An 18029-nucleotide genomic window follows, 5' to 3' on the forward strand; every position below is an offset into this window, starting at 1 on the left:
AGGTTCAAGGTCAAATGGTAAAAAGTTGTTTCAAAAACTTAGAGCCTTAGGATGTAAAGTTCGTTCAAAATGAAGTACCAATCATCATTCCACCAATAGTGTATGGCTTTCTGATCTTCTCTCTGCATTCATTCAATGTTAAAATACACCCTGCTTTTAAGGAAATTGGATATTATGAAAAACTTAACGCAAAAAACCAATCAAATTTTACCAAAAAATGATTCGTAGTTTGTTTCAGTTTAGTAACAAGACATAGAGGCAAATATTTAATTCAACCAAGCAACAACCATTTATTAAGCACCAGCTATTTGGTATAGGCACTGTGCTAAGCCCTGGGAAAATGAAGGCAAAAGAAAAATAATAGCTGCCCTCTAGGAGCTTATACTCTAATAGGGGAACTAATTATATAAGAACTTAGAGAATACAAGGTGGTTTCGGGAGGGAGGCCACCTTGCTGCTTCTCAAACACAATGTTCTGTCTCCTGATGCCATCCATGTGTTTACTCTAGCTGTCCTCCATGCCTAGTATTTTTTCCCTTTGCTATCTCTGTCTTATAATCCCTGGCTTCCTTCAGGTCCAAATTAAAAATCTCATTTTTTTCTTTAAAAACCAGCAAGAAACCTTTTTCAATATTCCTTAACAGTTTTTTCTTTTTTTTATATTTATTTTATGGACTAAAACAAGCATTTCCATAATGTAATAGGGGGCTGTCCAAAATGCGGCCAGCCTACAAGCATAGAAATTTACATAAATGCTTTAGTAAACAAAGGCGAGCTACCGCAGAGGTCTCACTAAAATGGCAAATCAATATATATTGTCTGTTGTTTCACTAAAAACCTAAGGTTGGACAGCCCTGATATAGTAGAACAGAAAACAGTGATTGCACATGAAACTGCAAATCTATTATGTACAATTTGCTGTTCCTTTTAAATTTATAATAAAGTTATCATGTAAATATTTTTCCTTTTCTTTCTACTTCCCCCCTCCCGCCCTAGAGATGGCTACCATTAGGCACAAATATGTGTGTGTGTGTGTGTGTGTGTGTGTGTGTGTGTGTGTGTGTGTGTGTGTGTGTATAAAATCATTCTCTACATCTATTTATCAGTTCTGTCTCTGGATGCAGATAGCATCTTCCTATATGTCCTTTGTAATTATCTGGGTAGTTATAATAGTCAAAATGGCTTATTTGCTCAAAGATGTTTTTAAGACTACATTGTTGTTACTGTATGCAGTGTTCTCTTGGTTCCACTCATTTTGCTTTTCATTATTTTGTGCATATTTTTCTAAGGTCACCGAGTACTTGTTCAGCCTTTTTTTCTATAATTATCTCTTTATCTCATCTATACCTTGTTTGTACATAGTTGTTTGCAAATTGTCTTCTTCATTACACAGTGTGCTCTTTGTGAACAAGGAAAGGTGGACTTTTTTATTCCTTTTTGTCTTCCTTTGTGTCTTCAGGGCTTGGTACGGTTTAAGGGCACATAGAAGGGGCTGAATAAATGCCTATGACTTGACTTGAGGGAAGGCATCAGTACTTGGAGGAAAACTGATGGGCTTGAAAGGCTTTACATAGAAGGCATTGTTGAAACTGAATCTTGAAAGAAATCAAGGATTTGAAGAGGTGAAGGTGAAGTAGAAAGATAGTGTAAAGGCTTAGACATGGGAAATGGTTTATCTTGGGTACGAAATAGCAAACATCCCTTTTTGGCTAGAACAGGTGTGAGGAACCTGCAGCTTCAAGGCCACATTTGGCCCGCAAGATCCTCAAGTGCAGTCTTTTGACTGAATCCAAACTTCACAGAACTAATCTCCTTAATGAAAGGATTTGTTCAGTAAAACTTGGACTCAGGCAAAAGGCCGCACCCAAGGACCTAGAAGTCCACATGTAACATCTAGGACCCAGGTTCCCCATCCCTGGGGCTACACGATAAAGTCTATAGGGGAAAGTAAAGTTTAGAAAGACTGAAAAGGTAGGACAGGTTAAGTTGTAAAGAACTTCAAATGTCAAACACAGGAGTTAATATTTGATCCTAGAAGTAGTATGGAACTGCTGAAGTTTATTAGGGAGGGAAGATAATATGGTCAGACCTACACTTTAGGAAAATCACTTCAGTGGCTATGTGAAGGATACGAATGGAGAGGGAATTGCGGTAAGGATACCAAATAGGATGCAATTGTAATAGTTGAGGTGAGAGGTTATGGAATTCTAAATTAGGATGATGGATGGTATCAGTGGAGAGAAGTGAAACCAGTAGGAGAGGATGGACTGAGAGGTCAGATATCGCAGAGACGTCAAGAAGGATGAGGACTGAAAAGCAGTTATTAGATTTGGTAATTAAGAGATTATTGTCAACTTTGAAGAGAGTGTTTACAGTTGAATTATGTCAGAAAGCTGGTTACAAGGAGTTCAGAGGAGATTCAGAAGAGAGGAAGTGAAGCCACCAAGCATAGACAACTTTTTCAGTTAGTTTGTCTGAGAAAAGGAGAGATACAAGGCAATAGCCAGCAAGAATGGTGGGATCTGATGAGGTTGCTGACTTTTTTTTGTCAGATAGATATTGACTGTGTTTGTACACATTAGGGAAGAAATAGTAGATAGTAGGAGATTGAAAAGGTGGGTGGAATGATAGAGGGGTGTTCTGCTAAGGAAAATAGGAGGCAGTGTGATCAGAAATAGTTGTGAAAGACGTGTCCCTTGCTATGGGAAGGGCCAGTATTTCTTTTCTTCCTTTTTTTGGATCAAAATCATCCAAAAGTTGATGTGCTGCTGAATGAAGTTGGAGGATATCACTGTTTACCTTTTAAAACACTTCACAACCTTGGCTTGACAAAGATTATCTCACTTTTCACCCTCTGTCTCCAACCAGACTGGCTTTTTTGCTATTTCGGTTAAGCAAGACCATTGCCTTTGTCCTGTCTCTGCCACGCCTAGAGTGCTGGCCATTGTCACCTTATCTTCAAAGAATCCTTTGTCTTCTTCCAAACTTCATTCAAACATTACTTTCTACCTGAAACCTTTTATTATCTCCTCACACAGTTGTATCCTTCCCACTTAAAATTCCCTTGTACTTATTTTATACATCTTTTGTATATATGTTTATGTGTGAAGGGGTATCTCTTCCAGTAGAATATTAGCTTCTCAAAGGTAGGGACTATTTTGTTTTTATGTTTGTATCTTAACACTGTCTGCTGCATTGTGAACCTTAATAGACACCTGTTGATAGTTAATGACTCATTGTTAACCACATTTTTGTACTTTTTTGGTGTGGTACCATGGGCCTTTGTAGTGTATTGCAGCCTAAAAATCTTGAATTTTGTTTTCTGTGAATTTCTGGTACCTTAACTGCTATTCTTTTATCTAGCGTCTAAGTTCTCTCTATAGTATATAGCTTAGTGCATAACCATAAGCAGTTCTTCTGCCTCCGCAATACCCTGTTTTCTTTTCAGTTTGAAGCTTTTTCAATTATGTTCTTAGTGATTAGAGACAAAAGCACCAAAATTTCCAGAAGAGAGTGGATGTGAACATTGCACAGAGATGGCTAGATAGAGTGGGTATGCATTCTCTTGCATTTGCTCGCTCATTCAACAGTTAGGACATTTCACCCCCATGTAAAAGATACAAAACTAAAGGGATTATTAACTCCCCCAGGGAAGAGGGGCAAAGAATTGTTTTTTGCTACTTTTGAAATCAAAGATTGAGAGAACTTTTCACAACTTGCCAGAAAATAAATATCATAAGCAGTTTTTAGAGAGTGGCTGCCTTTGAACTTGGGGTTAAAGGCTTCTCTATATTATGACCCATTTTTTTTAATTTCAGAATTTGTTGATGGATCCATACACCATAAGGCCATATTGATATCTGTGACAGTCTGTAGCTTCCTTCTGATCCTTATAATACTATTCTGTTATTTCAGGTAAGTCTCCGTCGTGTAGGTAGAGCTCTTTTGTGCAGGAGGTAGCTTCTGAATGCCAATACTCTAGGTGTTTGGCTGAGGTAAGGTTTTATTTGTGCATTTACTGCCTGGAAAAAATCCAAATAGATACCTCATTTTCTAGGCTCATAAAAATAATTTAAGTATTTTTTCCTTAAAAAAAAAACGCCAATTTGTTAATATCAGCTCCAATGGTGAGGTAAATGGAAGCCAGAAGTACTTGTACTGCTGAAGATGTTGAAATTACATAGTTATTTTGTAAGTATTATTTGATACAGGAAGTTTTGATATATAAATATGAACTACTGAAAGCCTTTTGGGTAGAATAGCTTAATCAGTGAAGTCAACTTTTCTCACTGTAAGAAAAAAGCGAGATTTGCTTCCTTACCCCATGTATTTGAAGAATTTTTTGGAAAAGTTTTACTGGTTATCAAAATATAATTTATAAGATCAAAATAACTTTATTAAACTTTAATAGATAAGGCTATTGATAACTTGTCAAGGAATTTTATTGCTCTTACTACTTGCCTTCAGTCTGACATTCTTATGACGAACACCAGCCACCCTAATTTTCTAAAAAATAAAAAATTGCAATTCAAGTGATTTAATTCATCTATTTATTATGATCTGTGATAAAAGATTTGGAATAAGAGAAAATTAAACTACAAGTAAAATGTGTTTTTAAAGCTTAATTGCAGATTTAATTAATATCTTTTGTCCATGTTACTTTTAAAAATTTTCTGCCTTTATCTGTGGTGGGGGGGGGGGGGAAGAAAAGTAAGAGATAATTTAACTATCTTCAAATATTGACTGACAGTTGAAGAAAGGACATTAGACTTTCTCTATCTGGTCCCAGAGGTTAGAACTGGCAGCTATTAACAGAAGGTACAATGAGGCCAATTTAGGTTTGATAGAAGGAAAAGCTGTTTTATAATTATTTTCCCGACTGTCCCCAAATGGAATGAGCATCCTTGGGCCGTAGTGGTTGTTCTTTACTAGAGGTTTTCAAGCGAAAGCTCCATCAACACTCATCATGGGTGTTAGAAAAGGGGATTCTTGTTCAGGCACCAATTGGACTGGATGGCATTTGAGAAGGAAGGTATTTTGGAACAACAAAAACAGCACCATCTTTAAAGTCAGATGACTTTGGATCAGTGCCTATGACACTGAGTAACCCCAGGCAAGGCATTTTATTTCCAGGGGATTTAGTTTACTCATTTCTAAAAGGAAGAGTTTGGAATAAAAGTCCCTTCCAATTTCTAGACCTCTTCTGTTACCCTCAATATGAAAATAAAGTACATAATAAATGGATTGGTATAATAATAAATAGAGTGTAAGCTTTCAGTGAATTCAGTGGCATACAGTATAATATATATATATATATATATATATATATATATAATTTATATATTATGGATAATATAAAATACAGTGGTATACAATGAAATAGTGTAGGAATAAGTTGTGAAATTTGTCAAAACATCAGTTCTCACTAGTAATGATTCCTTAAGTCACTCAGTATGAAACTACTGAAGCATGAACCCGAACTATAGGAAAAGAGAAAAATGCAAATGATGGAGATTGCTTAATAAATATAAAATTATTTCACCTGGAAAAATTATAAGTCATTGTATTGACTACTGGGGAGGTAATGATTTAAGTGCTGAAGTGAAATCGATGAATTATTTTCCATGCAATGTTTTTACCTATCACTGTACCTAGGTAACTAAATTACATCTCCTCTTTACATCTTTAGGTATAAAAGACAAGAAGCTAGACCTCGTTACAGCATCGGACTGGAACAGGATGAGACTTACATCCCTCCAGGGGAATCCTTGAAAGATTTAATTGAACAATCTCAGAGCTCAGGAAGTGGATCAGGGCTCCCTCTGCTGGTATGAGGAGAATAGTGTTGGAGTTTAAACCATAACTTCTGTAAATGGCAAGACCCACCTGGTGTCTGTTTACTAGTGAAACAAGTAGGGCATTGGTTAGGGAAAGAGCCCTCTTATGTTAGGTAGACAGGGGAGCTCAGTTACAGTGCTGATAACCTCTTGACTTAGAGAGGGTAATGTGATTGTTTGTTTTTTAATGCAAGGGTAGAATTACAATCCAGACGTTAGCCTTTTCTGATCATGAGCAGAGTAGGAAATGTTACATATGGAACCATATTCACCCTGGATTCACTAAGGGTTCCATTACTCTCTCCTTGGCCCTCTTTCTTAAGTCCAAAGGAATCACATGTAACTCCTATCCAAGCATCACATTGGGGAGGGAGGCTTTGTCTCAGCCTCAAGACTCAAATTTCAAGGTGAAGTCCCTGACTTTTCCATTTAGGAGAGGGTTAATTTTCTGATGGTCATCAGTGCTAGCCTTGGAGATTATATGTGGGGAATCCAAGGCACTTGCTTTAATGAGGGAAACACAGGACAGATTCTTAGGGCTTGTGGGGTGGGAAGTAGAGCAGGTTTATAAGCAAAAAATCTTTAGCCTCAATGAGACATGTAAACCTGTATTTTTGTCTTTTGCATGTGTAATTATTGAGGTCAGACTTCTGTCCTTAACTGCATTTATCTCATACCTTGTCTCGGTATAGTAGCATACTACCAGGTCCTCACTTTATTTTTTTAATCAGATGTATTATTTCATAGCTTTAGGTCAGTATGCGCTCTGCAATTAGTAATTTTCAAGAGACACCTGAGGCTCTGGGAGGTGAAGGGATATGACCAGGGTCACTTGGCCAGGATATATCAAAGGCAGGGCTTGAACTCAGGTTGTCTTACCCCAAGGCCAGCTATCTATGTATTATACAATACTACCTCTGGATCTACTGCCTTATTAAATTTAAAAGTATATTAAACATTAATTTTTTTGATAATTCACTTTTATGTTCAAATGTTAGGTGATTTGTCCTTTTGTTGGATGGCCCTAGACACCAGCTGTTCATTCCGTTGGCTCTTTTCTAGTCTATAGCTTCTGTCATTACTCACTGTCACCTCTGAGATGCTCTGATTTCTTTTTTTTAAAAATTTTTCATTTTCTAATTTGTTGTAAAAATTGTAGCCTTTTCATAGATGTCCCTTGTCCCTAGAATGTACCAATCTCACTTCATTTTTGATAGGATTATTTAACTAGTAATTGAGGAGGATGCAAGCGATATGATTTAGTTAGATTTTACTCAAATTTTTTTATTAAAGTTTCTCATACTCTTGTGGAGAAGATCAAGGAATAAGGGTTAGACATTACAATCAGAACTATTCTGTGTCAGGCACTATGCTGGAGATACAAATACATAAAAAGAAAAATAATCCCTTCCCTCAAGGAGTTTAAAATCTAATGAGGGAAGACCATAAACAAAAGGAAGCTGAAAAACAGGAGTGGAAAGAAGATTGACCAAATCCTTGACAGGGTAGAGAAGTCCCAACGTAGTATAGCTCAGTGGGAAATGAAAATACATTTGTGCTGAGCCCTCTCCTTAAAGGGAGGTTTTTAGAGGTCTTGGGTCCCTCTGCCTTTCACTCAGGGGGTAGAAGGTAGTGATAGCAAGAACAGACAAGTCTGAGAAAGCATTAGTGGACTGCAATCTTGATACTGGTCAGCAGTGTCAGGTGGACCAAAAGTAAAAGGAATGAGATCTTGTGCTGCACTAAGAGATGCCTAGCTTCCAGGAAGAGGGCATTCCCAGTGCATCCTCACCTTGTCAAATCTTTTGGGTCATTTGTGTTCAGCTCCGGGTGCTTTATTCAAGAGTGAGGTTGACAAACTGGAGAGAGTTCAGAAGAGGCAAGTTTAGGCTTGATGTTAGGAAAAATATCTGAAACATTGAAGCTTTCTGAAAGTAGAGATGGCCTGCCCTATGAGTTGGTAGGTTTCCCTTCCTTGGATGTAGAGCTCGATGACCACTTGTTGGACATGTTATAGCAGGGATTCTTTTTCTGTATGAGTTGGACCTAGATGGCTGCTGAAGTCCCTTTCAACTTTCAAATTTTGTGTATACACACATACACACACATATTCTATCGTGTATATATTCCATATGTAAACATATATATGTACATGTATCCCTCAAAGAAATGTAAGCTCCTGGAAGTCAGGGACTGTTTTATCTTTGTATTCCTATTGCCTGACACATAGTAGGCACTTTTGATAAATATGTGTTGATTAATTGATTTAAAAGGAAAGTGTTAGATTCTCTCTGGTATCTTCCAGCTCTAAATCCAATGGCCCTTTGAGGCTTCATGAAGAATCTGAGATTCTAAACTCATTCTAAATTAGGGTGACAAAGGGAGTAGGGTTGGACTAGGCAGCCATCTTGAGTAATAAAGTAGGTTTTTCAACATAAAGCAAATACTAAAAGAAGAGTCTGTGTTTTTGGCGATGATGAGATATTTGTTTGTGGGGTCCTCATGCAAGATGCTGTGATATAGTAGTTCTTATCTAACAGAGCTGATGGCAAAACTGCCATAGCCTAGCCCAGTACCTAGTAAGCATTTAAAAAATGCTTGCTGATTGCTTTTTCAACTAATTTTAAAATCGTTTCCCTTTATGACTTAAATGCATGAAGGTAAGGCTGTCTTACTAGAAACTTTCTTTTATAAAAAGCCTTTTTCCCTTTTCGTGGTCGTTACAAAACCTAGGGTTTTTTTCCCCAACAAAATGTCAGTAAATAAAAAGCTTGTCTCATAATAAAGAAATAATGTAAAGTTATCTTGAAATGGCTTTGTCTGTATAAAGAAAAGCTACAACCCAAGTATATGTTACCATATGTAGTCACTGCTTCTATTCAAGAGAGATTAAACAAATATGTTGTGCTGTGAATATACCAACAGTGTGTTTTGGGATTTAATAGGTCCAAAGGACTATAGCTAAGCAGATTCAGATGGTCAAACAGATTGGAAAAGGTCGCTATGGGGAAGTTTGGATGGGAAAGTGGCGCGGTGAAAAGGTAGCTGTGAAAGTGTTCTTCACCACTGAGGAAGCCAGCTGGTTCAGAGAGACGGAAATATATCAGACAGTCTTGATGAGGCATGAAAATATTTTGGGTGAGTAAAAATCAGTATAGAAATGTTCTGCATTTGTTTTCTTGCTCTAAACTTTTTTTTAGTACTATTTGTGTATCAACTTGTGTGAACTACCTAGAAACGTTGTCCTTCCTTGTTTTCTTGGCCTTGGCTGAGCAATTACTCTTCCTGTGTCCTCAGAATACGTGGTCAGAATATTTCTAGATATTAGGCTGAAAGGAGGGGGATCCTTTAAGAAAAATAATTGCTTGGGAGACTGGAATTTAAAATTTATCAGTACTCAGGTAATCTCAGAACCATCTCATGTCCTATTGTTTTAACAGAAGTACATTTTTCAAAGTTAGGCAAGATTACACAAAATTCTTTTTCTTTGTTTTGGGGATCAGTGATCTCATCAGGATGGGTATTTCTTTCATTGGCATGGATTATAGCCTATTCATGGCTTATCTTCATATTACAGTTCACATCTATCCATAGAAGGTCCCCTATAAGTGTAAAGAGCTTCCTTTGAGTCTCTTCATATTTCAAGGGTCCCATTGTAGCACTTGAGCTGAACATCTGTTGCCCTTTGCCCTCATTATATGGCCAGATCACTTCCTTCCCCTGATAAATAAATATCCTTGTGTTTTACACATCACTTCTCTTGCCCAAAGCAAAGTTGGCATTTCCCATTGTGTCCTATACAGTTTTGATTCTCGCGTGGTTGTGAGAATGTGGTATTTTGTGATCCGCATCTATATAACAGCACTAGGGGAATATTGGTGTTAAAAAGATAAGTTCTGAAGGAGGGAGTAACAGAACCAGTGAAATTGCTGGGCAGTTTCCTAAATGAGATCCAGCCTGCTGTTCTCATATTGAATATTGGCCCAGCTACAGAGTGCATCAGCAATTCCTGTCCATAATGACTAGGTAACAGTTCAAGGATTCTATCTGTACAGTTTATTTCTATCAAGAATTCATTTTCCTTTTAATTATCTTAGAGTAAAACGATCCAGCTCAAATTTTTCACAGAAAAAGTGTTTCCGAACAGATTACTTTGGTTAGATGGATTAATTCTTCCTAGTCCTTATTTTGTGAATTTTTCTTGTATTCACAGAATCATAAAATTTCAAAATTGAAAAGAACCTATACCTGAAAAAGAACCCTATCAGTCTACTAAGCCTTTCTTAAAAGAACATCAGTAAGGAGGAGTCTCATTCTGTTTTGGGGTAGCTCTAATTCTTGGAAGTTTCTCTTGCAAGTGATATTTATATCTCTATAACCTCTACCCATTGCTCCTAGTTCTGTGTTCTGTGGCCAAGAAGAACAAGTTTAATCTCTCTTTCACATGAATACCCCTTTGATACTTAAACACAGATATCTAATACTTAAAAATGGAAATCCTGTCCACTCTACCCCAAAGTTCGCTCCCAAGTCTTCAGTGGGCAAATATCCCTGGTTCTTTCAGCTAGATTTCATATTTAATGAATTCCAAAATCATTGAACATCCCACTTGCCCCACTCTGAGTGCCATCCAGTTTTTCACCGAACTTTGAAAATGATGCCCAGATTTGAACACATCACTTCCATTATGGTATGACCAGAGTAGGGTACAATGCAACTCTATCAAGCACCATGTCTCTTAAAGTAGTCTAAGTTCAAATTATTTCTTGGCGGTCATGCCACACTGCCGATTCTAATTGAGTGTGCAATCCACTGAGAGTCCTACATGATTTTCTGCTCTACTATTGTTAAGCCATGAACTAAAAATAAACTCTGATAAAGATAATTAAATTTCATAATATCAGATGTGATTTAATCTTCCAGCCTGTCAAAATCTTTGTGAATCTTGACTCTCAACCAATGTTAGCTATGTTTACCAGCATTATGCTTTCTATTAGTGCACTAAGAATGTCATCTGCATGTTTTATCTTGTCTTTGATAAAAATGTTAAACAGAAGAAAACCAAGAATAGGTTCCTTAGACACTCTACTGAAGACTTTGCAAGTTGACAGTAAACCATTAATAACTGAGTAATCTGTGGATCCAGTCATTGAACCATTTTCTTACTCTTCCTAGCTCTATCATTTAGACTCATCTCTCCATGTTTTCCACAAGAATGTTATAATTGTTAAAACGGAATTCTGTTTTATCTATTAGATTTGTGTGACTTGTTCCTGGTTAAACTATGTTGGCACTTCTGCATGAATTACAATATTTACGATAACATAAACAAATTGGCACACCCTAGAAAAAAATTTGCCCATTGCACATGATATATTTTACTTATTCATGTCCTTATTTTAATTGGTTTTGTTTGGCATTGGTAACTTAATAGTATTACAGCTTTAATCACACTCCAGAAATACATGTGAAACGAAAGTAACCCATGGCTCCTACTGAGCTTAAACGATATGCATTATGTCATTGGAAGTATTGAGAAAATACTAATCTCCAAACTTTTTGTTTCTTTCTTCTTTTCCTTAATTTTTAGGATTTATTGCTGCAGATATCAAAGGCACAGGATCCTGGACCCAACTCTACCTAATCACAGACTACCATGAGAATGGGTCCTTGTATGATTATCTGAAGTCCACTACCCTAGATACGAAAGCAATGTTAAAGTTGGCCTATTCTTCAGTCAGTGGCCTATGCCACTTACATACAGAGATCTTTAGCACTCAAGGAAAACCAGCAATTGCACATCGTGATCTGAAAAGTAAGAACATCCTGGTGAAGAAAAATGGAGCATGCTGTATAGCTGATCTGGGATTGGCAGTTAAGTTTATTAGGTTAGTATCAAAGCAGCCGAACAAGAGTCTTAGAATCATAGAATGTTACACTTGGAAGGTACCTTAGAGATAGATGATCTGCTCCAATTGTTTAGAGTATAACTAGTCAAAAGATCTCACAGAGACTCTATGCAAGAATATGAATAAGAACCTTGTTCTCCTTTTGCTTCTCAGCTGATTCCTTCCCATATATCACATCTTGCTTTTTACAAATTGCATAATTTGGATGTGCTTTTTTTTTCCAACACTTCAGCAACTAATGACAAGTGTTGTAAATTTCCATTTTTTATTTAAAGAACTTTCTTTGCAACTAAAAAGGTTTTTGTGGCAGTAATAACTTTACTATTTTCATCATTGATCTGAGCTATGGAGAGTAGAGAACACACTCGACTCCTCTTCCTCCTCCTCCTCTTCCTCTTCCTTCTCTCATCAGCAGAGGACCATGCTTTCAGCATCCTGCCTGGGGACTAGCATGAAAAATGTGAAAAGCATTCCAAAGAAAACTATGATGATGGCTAAAAGGCTGGAAAATGAAATTTGAAAAAGAGCTCAGTAAATTGGGGTCTCCAAAGCAACAAAGAGATGGCTGTGAGACAAAGGGCTCTTTTGAAAATTGTGAAAATAAAGAGGAAATAGGCTGAATCTTCACATCAAGGGACTTTAGTTAGATATAAAATAAGAAGCAATTATCTGAGTCTTAGAAAGCTTAAAGAGTCCTCTTCTTTTCAGATCTTAAAATGTCTCTGGAAGTTAAATCTATTTTATGTTTTGAAGTATAGTCCTACTCAGTTCCTATGAGGAAGATGTTTTAAGTGGTTTCTTTTTTGGGGCCCTATGGATTCATCTTGCAGGCAGAAACTCACTCTTATATACTCATCACGTAGCTCAGTACCCAAGGACTGGGTGGTAAAGGAATGTTCCTTTAACCGAAACAAACCTTGCCACTAACACGACAATCCATTTTGTATAGAGTAACACACATGGATGTACAAGTCTTAATTATTTGGAGTACCATATATGGTACTGCTATTGATTGGCAGTGTGACTTTGAGTAAGCCATCTATTCTCTTTGGACCTTAGTTTTCCCATTCATAAGATAAGGGTATTGCACTCAATGATCTTTGGGGTCTAAATATCTACAGTTTTCTAATTTCATAGTTTGGATGTAGTTTTCAGCCTTGTTGACTTGTGACAATCCCCATTTAAGGGTACTTTTCACCCACTTTTCTTCAGTGTTTCAACTTCCCAGAATGTATTTATGTTTTGGCAAAAAATTGACTTAGTACAAACATAGTATATTGACTCCTTTTTCAGAATTTTAACTTTATTTATATGGGTTGTGTGAGAACTCATTCCTTATCTTGATTTTTACATTGGAGATACCTAAAAGTGTGCAGCAACAGAGGCAGAAGACAAGGTCTAAGATTTCTTACACCGATCTTTTGCTTTTTTTATCCACACTGATTTCCTCATACAATCCCTTAAAATTTATGTAAACAAGTATGGATTTCCTACCCAGAATGATCTAATTCAGCTGCAGGTTTTATTCTTTTTAGTATAAGGCACTCCTCTTAGAGGGAGATAGGTAATAGAGTAGAAAAAGAACTAGCCCTGCAGTCAGAAGGACCTCAGTTCAGATCTCACCTAAGAAACTTAATTGTTATGTGCCCCTGGACAAATCCCTTAATAGATGTTTGCTTCAATTTCCTCAGCCTTAAAATGGGGTTGATAAGGGTACTTAACTAAAGATTAAATGAGACACTTAGAAAATGCTTAGCACAGTCCTTTGCACAAAGTAGGCACTTCATAAATGCTTTTTCCCTTTTCCTTTTCCCTGTTGTTCTGAATTATTTTTGACCATCTTACTTAGAAGGAAAAAATATGTCTTTTTAGATTCCTTTCACTCTGGAGGCTGAATAAACATGAGTCCATCCAACCCAGGCCTCACTTTAAGATGCTGTGTTTCTGTTATGGTTCACCCAGAGGATGGTATTAATGCTTCTTTCTGCTTACCTTCTCCAAAGAGTATCACTGTCAGAGTCTTACATTTATTTAGAAAAAGCTCAGGTGAGACCTCCTGCTTGTGTACCAAGAGACCACTGGTGCTGGGCTGCATTCGTATTTTACTTGACTGAGAGAGATCTTTCTAGCAGTCCTTTTTAGTTGTCTTGGCATAGAAAATTATTTCACCTTGTCTTTTTGTGGGTTCTGCCACTCTAGAATTCATTTTGAGGCTCTGTGTTAAAGTTATTTGGAGGGGATTGTGGTAGAGCTCAGGCAAGTTCCTGCCTTTTCTCTAACATTTTGGCTCTGCCTTCACCCTCAGTTTTTTTAAGAGAGGGTTCTTCTCTTCAGAGAAAACAAAGGGGATGTTGCTAGAGAACATAAATAACTAGATTGCCTGCCCTCACTCCCATATTCTTTATATATCTTTTTAAAAATTTAAGTTGGTTGTTGAGTTCCCTATGCATCCACTTTAATGTCTATGGACAAATCTTCCTTTCCCTTTTCTTAGAATTGTTTCTCTTTGGTGTCTGTGGGATTTCATTTCCCAGAGCTTCCCATCTTGCTTGAACTGACTTACCCTGTATAATGTATATGAGTTTGAATGTGTCTTTCTCTGAACCCTTTGAAATGCGTTTTATCAAAATCTCTGATGCATTTCCCACTATACCCAGCTTTCTTCTCCATTTCTATCACAAACTCTAAGAGGAATTTTAATCTTCCCTCCAACATTAGTGTCATTTCCACCAAGCAGTCAGTTTCTCTCTGATAGTGAGAGCCATATCCTGGGTAGAACTTCAGGATTTGTCATCTTTTGAAAGATGAAATTGTCATTAAAGCAATTCAAGAAATCATTGCTCCTACAACTCTAGAGAGACAATGTCACTTTTCCCAAGTCTCACAGGTAGGAAGCAGCAGAGTTCCTGTGATTCAAAGTCAAATGCCGAAAAGACCAAAGCTAGTAGAGAAGAGACAGATTTGTTAAAATCTCTACTTAATAATTAGTCCAATAAATAATTAACTCCATCTACCATTTGTTAGTATCTGAATACAAGCACTAATAGCATTTCTTTCTTCCTGGTATATATTGACTTTCCAGTGCCCTGTCTTAATAGCCAGAAGAGGACCAGTGTGCTATGACCCATCCATATTTTAATAAGATATTTTACTCAACTCTTCTCCATTTATATTTTAGTTTCTGTAAAGACAAAGGCGTATTACTCTGTAGTTTTTTGCTTAAACTGATGAATATTCCAAAAGTTGGTGGTATGTAATTTGAAATAACTATTTACATTGGGGATTTAGGGAAGTCAAAACTTTTGGTGGGAAACAGATTTTAAAGATGTTTTAGAAATAAAGCTGTGTGACTTAAAAAATTATGAATAGATATAAACAGTTCAGACTTACATAGACATTATTGGTAGGTATAAAAATTCCCATTTAAAGCTCCTGTTGCCTTTAAAAATTATAAACAGATTCATGACCTTATTTTCAAAAGCACATAGACCAAACGAATGAGGTCAAGTCAATGGTATTTTTTTAAATCTATGTTTTTATGATTTAGCCCTGACTGATTTTCTCACCTTCACTCTCCACACCACTTCCAATCCATTATTGACAAAGCCACCAAATGAATATGCTTCATCCAAAGATGTCCTTTTATTCCTCAGTTTAAAATCCTTCAGGGGCTTCCTAGTGCCTACTGAATAAAGTTCAAACCTTTTAGTATGGTATTAGACTATCCACCTTTCTGGGCTTATGCCATACTTCTCCCCACCATGCACTCTATACTTAAGTCAAAAGGAGTGTACATACCCTCCCTCTGGGTCTTTGCTCCAGCTATTATGCCTGGAAGGTGAATTCCCCTTTGTCAGCTCTCCCTTCATTGAAGTCCAACCCATCTTTTAAAGAAAGGGCCTCCATGAAAAACCTTCCTAGGTCCTAGGGAAGTGCTCAGCAAAGCACTTTTCACCTTTTTCATGCACTTTTAGTATCACTTTTAAGTTGCATATATTCATGTATGGGCCTTCACGGAGCACTAGAGATGATCATGAGCCCATGTCTATGGAGTTCAAACTTTGGCAGCTTTAAGGACCTTAGAGCGCCAAATTGGATCAGCTTCTAGTGCAAGGTACTCAGTGACAGATTCTGTCAGTCATTTGAGGACCAGCCTAGCAAAGTTTGGAAAGGATCAAGAGATGATTGACCAGAAGATGATGAATTTTGGATAGCCAACAACGTAATAAACCTGCTAAAAGGAGGCAACGTTGTGGCCTCTGTCAGTGAAGGGAGAATTTGCATGATGCAATCATGAATCTTTGAAGTAAGTATGTGTTGCCCCTTATACGACAGTAAACTCCGTGCAGGGCAGTCTCCATTCGTCCAGATATATGTCTCGCCAGTGGACCCAAATGGCTGTGGAGGAGAGAGTGAGGCTGGTGACTTTGCACAACCCTCCCCCACTTAAATCCGATGCACTTGCAAGTCATGGCATCTTTGAAAATAAAGGGCAAATAACAACAAGGAACCCTGTGAGAGCATGACTACCTTGTATTAACTCCATCTCCACTGCACCACATGTGTAGTGATCTGTACATGCATGTTATAAATACTAACTGAATATGAATTTTTCACTAATTTCTTCCTTAAGCTTTTCCAAATGATTTGCTTACAGCAATTAGGCAAGACACTAATTTGTCCTATTTTACATATGAGGAAACTTGGGTACAGGAACCTTAAGCCTGTTGTCACACAATTGGTATTGTCTAACAAGATTCAAACCAAATTCTCTTAACTCAAGTCCAGCTTCCCTCTTTAGAAGATCAAGGTCAGATTGAGTTGAAATGGAATCATAACCTATGACATAGCCCCATTTGTTTTGTGAGGGGCACAAAACTTTGGTCTGTCTGGTAGGAGAGAGCTAGAATCAGTCAGGTAGACCTAGGTTCAAGTTCTTCCTTTGATTCTTAATACTCTGTGACCATGGGCAAGTGGTTTAATTTCTCAGGCCCCCCAGGGAGCTAAGACTAAATAGTAGAACAGTTTCTGAGCTGCAGTGATAGTCACCTCCCTAGAATTTCCCCACACTTATAAAATCAGAGGTCCAGGATTGAAAGCACAATAATAACGCAATTGTTTTTACATTTTTTGTGAGGAATACTTAGAACACTTAGGAAAAATATATAACAGAGATAGAGTTGTGTTATGGAAATTGAATGCAGAGTCAGGAAACCTAGATTCTAGACTCAATTCTGCATAAACTAAGAGTGCAAACTTTAACAAGTCATCTTTTTTTTTTCAACACTTGTCTTTTCCATAAAATAAAAGAATTGGATCAGATGAAAACCAGAGAGCTTTCCACTGTCAAATTCTAGGACTGGAATGAGATCTGGGCCTTCTTCTCAGTCATGCTTTTCCTGAGTATTTGGAAGAAAAGAAGATTTTTTTGGCTTCCTAAATCCTCTTTTAATAGCAAATCTGCTAAATTGTGAATCAGAGAAAGGCTGTTTTTAAACATTTAATGAATATTTGATAGTTACCAACTGCATTAGTTTAATGCTAATGAAATCCCAAATGTTACCAGCTGCATTTCTGTTGAGTCTTATCTTCCCTGTGCCTGAATTTAAATACTTATACAGCTTCAGCCAAGTAAGCCTTAGAAAGACTCTAAGCAGAGTCTTTGTTCACACACTAAGATTTTCCTTTCCCCACTGTTTTGTAACAGTACTTTTTGACCTTGCTCTAACTGTAAGTTGATTGCTTGTGTTTTTCTTCTGTTTGATGTCCGTGCTGTGTTTTCCCCTCAGTGACACCAATGAAGTAGACATCCCACCCAACACTCGAGTTGGCACCAAACGTTACATGCCACCCGAGGTGCTAGATGAGAGTTTGAATCGGAACCACTTCCAGTCCTACATCATGGCAGATATGTACAGTTTTGGCCTTATTTTGTGGGAAATCGCCCGGAGATGTGTATCTGGTGGTAAGTAATCACAATATTGTTGGATAGTTAGAGCATGAGTTCCCACAAAGATGATTCTTAGAGTTCAAAACTGAATTTATCTCCACCCCTACCTCTCACACCCTGACAGATAAAAGGTTCTGCTTTGAGCCTCCTAGGGACTAGATAGGTCCTAGACCATTAATTTATTTTGTATAGAGAACACCCAGGGAAGGAAATTATCTCTACCAATATGGGTCAGTAATCTTGTAAAGACAGTTGCCCAGAACACTGAGAGGTTACATGACTTGTTCTGTGTCATGTCACACAGCCTGGACGTTTTAGAGGCAAGAATTGAAT

General features: G+C 37.3%; 1 protein-coding gene across 1 annotated transcript in view; it reads left to right on the forward strand.

The window, feature by feature from the left end:
• Nucleotides 1–18029, forward strand: part of BMPR1B (bone morphogenetic protein receptor type 1B) — a 210160-nt gene that overhangs the window by 172696 nt on the left and 19435 nt on the right. The window contains exons 6-10 of the mRNA XM_036764077.1: nucleotides 3819–3915; nucleotides 5690–5828; nucleotides 8783–8975; nucleotides 11428–11725; nucleotides 17536–17711. Of these exons, the coding sequence (XP_036619972.1) occupies nucleotides 3819–3915; nucleotides 5690–5828; nucleotides 8783–8975; nucleotides 11428–11725; nucleotides 17536–17711 (903 nt within the window). The remainder of the gene's footprint in view (nucleotides 1–3818; nucleotides 3916–5689; nucleotides 5829–8782; nucleotides 8976–11427; nucleotides 11726–17535; nucleotides 17712–18029) is intronic.

The sequence above is a fragment of the Trichosurus vulpecula genome, chromosome 6, assembly GCF_011100635.1.
Source record: "Trichosurus vulpecula isolate mTriVul1 chromosome 6, mTriVul1.pri, whole genome shotgun sequence".
In the NCBI taxonomy this organism is placed as follows: Eukaryota; Metazoa; Chordata; class Mammalia; order Diprotodontia; family Phalangeridae; genus Trichosurus; species Trichosurus vulpecula.